The 4,225-nt window shown below is 41.1% G+C and overlaps 1 protein-coding gene across 1 annotated transcript in view; it reads left to right on the top strand.

Moving 5' to 3' along the window:
- The window catches only part of LOC104951966 (fer-1-like protein 6), a gene marked incomplete at its 5' end in the record, with an annotated part of 10,206 nt that overhangs the window by 2,960 nt on the left and 3,021 nt on the right, over positions 1 to 4,225 (top strand). The window contains 10 exons of the mRNA XM_010778713.1: positions 378 to 506; positions 596 to 736; positions 1,327 to 1,454; positions 1,558 to 1,728; positions 2,294 to 2,448; positions 2,588 to 2,730; positions 2,973 to 3,061; positions 3,159 to 3,257; positions 3,658 to 3,778; positions 3,877 to 3,997. Of these exons, the coding sequence (XP_010777015.1) occupies positions 378 to 506; positions 596 to 736; positions 1,327 to 1,454; positions 1,558 to 1,728; positions 2,294 to 2,448; positions 2,588 to 2,730; positions 2,973 to 3,061; positions 3,159 to 3,257; positions 3,658 to 3,778; positions 3,877 to 3,997 (1,297 nt within the window). The remainder of the gene's footprint in view (positions 1 to 377; positions 507 to 595; positions 737 to 1,326; positions 1,455 to 1,557; positions 1,729 to 2,293; positions 2,449 to 2,587; positions 2,731 to 2,972; positions 3,062 to 3,158; positions 3,258 to 3,657; positions 3,779 to 3,876; positions 3,998 to 4,225) is intronic.

Here is a 4,225-nt window from a genome sequence, read left to right as displayed (position 1 = left end):
AAACACAGGTTAGATTGTATATCGACTGTTTTGATTGACAGCTTCCTTGCTCTCCTATTAGTTGTGTTACACCTATCAGGATATACAATGTAAGTTATCATTGGTTTATAGAGTGGGTGCCTCAGATCAGTGTGCAAAAAGGATACACTGTAAAGTTGTTGGTTTTTTTACCAGAATTGTGTTGTTTGAATATGTTGTGCATTTGTTAAAGATATTATTTGACCTAAGGATGAATGTTGTTGTTGTAAAGCAAAGATCTGAGTGGAGTATAGGATTCTCCAGTCTGCATAAATAGTTAATTATATATTCTAAGAGATAAAAAACCTTATGAATATGTGTTGGTAAAACATTTGTATGTGCTGATAATGTCTCTACAGCTGTACAACAAGGAGCTGGAGGCAGAGTTTGGGCCTTTTGATGACTGGGTGAGCACATATGAGCTGTTCAGAGGGAAAGCCAATGAGGAAGAGGGGGCGAGTGATGAGAGATTTGTTGGCAAATTTAAGGTGAGACAATAATTTAATGTCCTCCCTGGAAACCAATGACATATCCTAACTATTGATCTAATACACTTTGTGTTAAATCTTCTCTGCAGGGGCGATTCTGCCTGTACAAGATGAGTGAGGACGAGGTGGAGGAGTGGGAAGATGCCGCTGACATGGGAGACATCAAAGTCAACAGAGGAGTCCCTGACAACGGGAAGGTCCAAGTCCTCATAAGGGTTTACATCGTCTCTGTACGTCCTCATTCCTACAGATCACTTTATCATTTACACTAAACTGCACAGCTGTTTAGAGCATCTCATCATACTGTAACTGTCCAAAGACCTGGGGGAAATATATTGCATTTGAAGAAACTAAGCTTCATTAACTGAAGTGTTTAAAATGCCTGCAAGAAAATAGAAAGTTATGGAGATATTGTGTTTGGTGAGAGCTTCCAGTTTTCTGTTTATTTAAAGTAATAAATGTACATTGATCACTTAGGCTGTTGTTGCCCTTTCAAATCAAATCAAGTGAACTTGATATGGCACAGAATTACAGATCACACATTTTTCCTATTGTACGAAGACATTTTTATCACACAGTGTTTTTTCGTCATGTTTGCTGTCTGTAATGCTTTGGTTTTAATACCGCATTGCACATCTTAGATATTTGAACTATTGTATTCCTGCAGGATACTCTTTAAATTATATTTGAACTTATTCATATGCCTTTTACAATATGTATAATATCACCTATATGTAGGGTGCAGGATACATTACTTTGTAGTTGTGTAATTACCATATTAGATTAGATATTCTATTTATATTCTTCTCTCTCTCTCCAGGCATCTAACCTGCACCCATCTGATCCGGATGGAAAGTCCGACCCTTACATTGTGCTTCGGCTTGGCAAGAATGAAATCAAAGACAGAGACAACTACATTCCCAAACAGCTGAACCCAGTGTTTGGAAGGTGTGTGACTGACAGCTTTTCCCTCATTTTAAAAGTACAACTAAACTCAGGCAATGTTTTTGTTTTATACTTGAAACATAACTTCTCCAACTCCTGCTTGTAGTTCTTTTGAGATGCAGGCGTCATTCCCTCAGGAGTCTCTGCTGTCGGTGGTGATCTATGACTATGACATGGTGGGCGGGGACGACCTGATCGGAGAGACTCGCATCGACCTGGAGAACCGATTCTACAGCCGACACAGAGCCACCTGTGGACTCCCGACTGAGTACAGCCTGTGAGTCTGGGCCTGTGCCTTCGTGGAGCTCCTGCTGATTGTGAACATTATATCTATATTTGACTTAGCAGACTCTTTTAATAGAAGCAACTTACAATAAGTGCAATCCACCATGAAGAAGTACATTAGCTTTCAATAATCCAAACCATTTTAAATGCTACTGCATTGGCTTCAGTAAGTAGGTAACATACTGTACAAATATGTTTTTTTATTGGCCAAAGTGCAGTGAAAGCAGATGGGTTTCCTTCTGCAATTGTATGAATATATGTAGACTTTCTTCTGTCTTGATGGGGGCTTTTTCCACCATCTTGGAGACAAGGTTTGTTTTTGTTGAGGAAACCAGGCTCCTATTCACCAGAGTTATGTTTCACACTTCATTCTTATGATTAATCCTGCTGGTTGTACTCATAGTTCATACGTTGTCATCTCTGTGTTCCTATTTAATTGTTATTTCATCCAAACAAACAAATCTAAGTAGGAAGGACTGCCATGGAGAAACCTTTCCAAACTTTGAATCAAAACCTTACAATTGGTTTGATAATGACACTCTCTGTTCGTCTGTTAGTGACGGTTATAATGCCTGGAGGGACTGCCTGAAGCCTTCAGAGCTGCTGTCTAAGCGCTGCAGAGATAACGGTCTGGGGGAACCTAAATTCGCACCAGGACGCATCACTGTGGCAGACAAAGTTTTTGGTGGCAAGACGCTCTTCATGATTGAAGGTAAAGAAGACTGTTCACACTACATATTTAGTGTGTGTGTGTGTGTGTGTGTGTGTGTGTGTGTGTGTGTGTGTGTGTGTGTGTGTGTGTGTGTGTGTGTGTGTGTGTGTGACATTAATGATGTGTGCACACATCTCAGACGAGCCTCTGGAGTCCTATGAGCACTTGTCTCTAAAGATCCTGCACCGCTGGTCAGAGATCCCGGTTGTGGGATGCAAGCTGGTGCCAGAACACATCGAGACCAGAACTCTGTTCAACAAGGCTCGGCCCGGCATGGATCAGGTATTTTTTTTTAAACTATTTAACAACTGTAAGTCCAATACGATCTGATGGAGCCAATCTAGAACTACGCTTAGTATAGTGCTACTTATTTTGGGTTGAGTGCAATAGTGTGAGACAGACTGATGATGAGGAGTATTTACATGTATCTGCATCAGAAACTGTTTGAATATTCTACTGTGTGTGTGTGTGTGTGTGTGTGTGTGTGTGTGTGTGTGTGTGTGTGTGTGTGTGTGTGTGTGTAGGGTCAGGTCCGGATGTGGGTAGATATGTTTCCCATGGACTCACCTCACCCTGGACCTTCAGTGGACATTTCACCGCGAAAACCAAAAGGGTGAGAGCTGTCTCTCTAAAGGCCATTCTTTAAAAGGGGCAATAAAACAATGCTTGTTTCTAAAATGACATGTTGAACCCCAATGCATTGTGTACAGGTACGAGCTGCGTATCATCATCTGGAACACAGAAGATGTGATTCTGGAGGATAGCAACTTCCTGACTGGTCAACAGTCCAGTGATATCTACGTCAAGGGGTAACTCCAGCTCTTTTTCTGTATAGGGTGGTGCAGGAATCAGTCCTGAAACCCGGAGATGAGTTAGCATTTTTACGACCCCCAGTTCGCTCATCTCGTCCCCTGCCACCACTTGGATGTAGTTCAATTATGGCCTTAAATGAGCTTTTTAATCCTGGCGATTGCATTTTTGCTTTTAAAAAATCATAAAAGTGTTAATATGTGGAGATTAGCCTGCAGAACAAATTGTGTAAGTATCATAAATGTCTTAACTGCAGATCTTATTATTAAAAAGAACATGTGATCACTCTATGTTACAAAAGCAGATGTTCTCGTACAAACATTAGCCTACTTATTCCTCAATTTCAAATTAAGACTGAATGTCTATGTAAACACTGCTGCTGTCTTTGTTTCACTGTAGCTGGTTGAAAGGTTTAGAGGCCGACCGACAGGAGACGGACGTCCACTACAACTCTCTGACCGGAGAGGGAAACTTCAACTGGCGCTTTGTGTTTCCCTTCTGCTACCTGCCTGCTGAGAAGGTACTGGCAAATACACTGACGGTCACACCTCATGATCCCTGCTGAAAAAAGTAGGACCTGCAAAGAATATCAAATGTATAACACATACCTCTTCACAGACAGTAGTGGTGAGGAAGAGAGAGCACATTTTCTCTCTGGACAAAACAGAGCAGAAGCTTCCTGCCATCCTCAGTCTGCAGGTTTGGGACTTCGAGACGCTGTCTTCTGACGACTTCCTAGGTGAGTGAGTGAGTGAGTGAGTGAGTGGCTGAGTGAGTGAGTGAGTGAGTGAGTGAGTGAGTGAGTGTGTGTGTGTATATTGGAAAAGCCATATATCCATTATTTTCTCCTCTCTCTCACAACACAAATAAAATAGCTGGAATTTATCAAAAAGGAGAATATCTGTTCTTCTTAACTCTTCTTGTAATTTCCCCTTAGTTTATATTCCCCTTTAAAAATCTTTATATT

Source organism: Notothenia coriiceps, unplaced genomic scaffold (genome assembly GCF_000735185.1).
Source record: "Notothenia coriiceps isolate Sejong01 unplaced genomic scaffold, NC01 NC01_scaffold00019353, whole genome shotgun sequence".
NCBI lineage: Eukaryota > Metazoa > Chordata > Actinopteri > Perciformes > Nototheniidae > Notothenia > Notothenia coriiceps.
The sequence above is the reverse complement of the archived record's forward strand: the minus strand, read 5'-3'. Positions and strand labels throughout refer to the sequence as shown.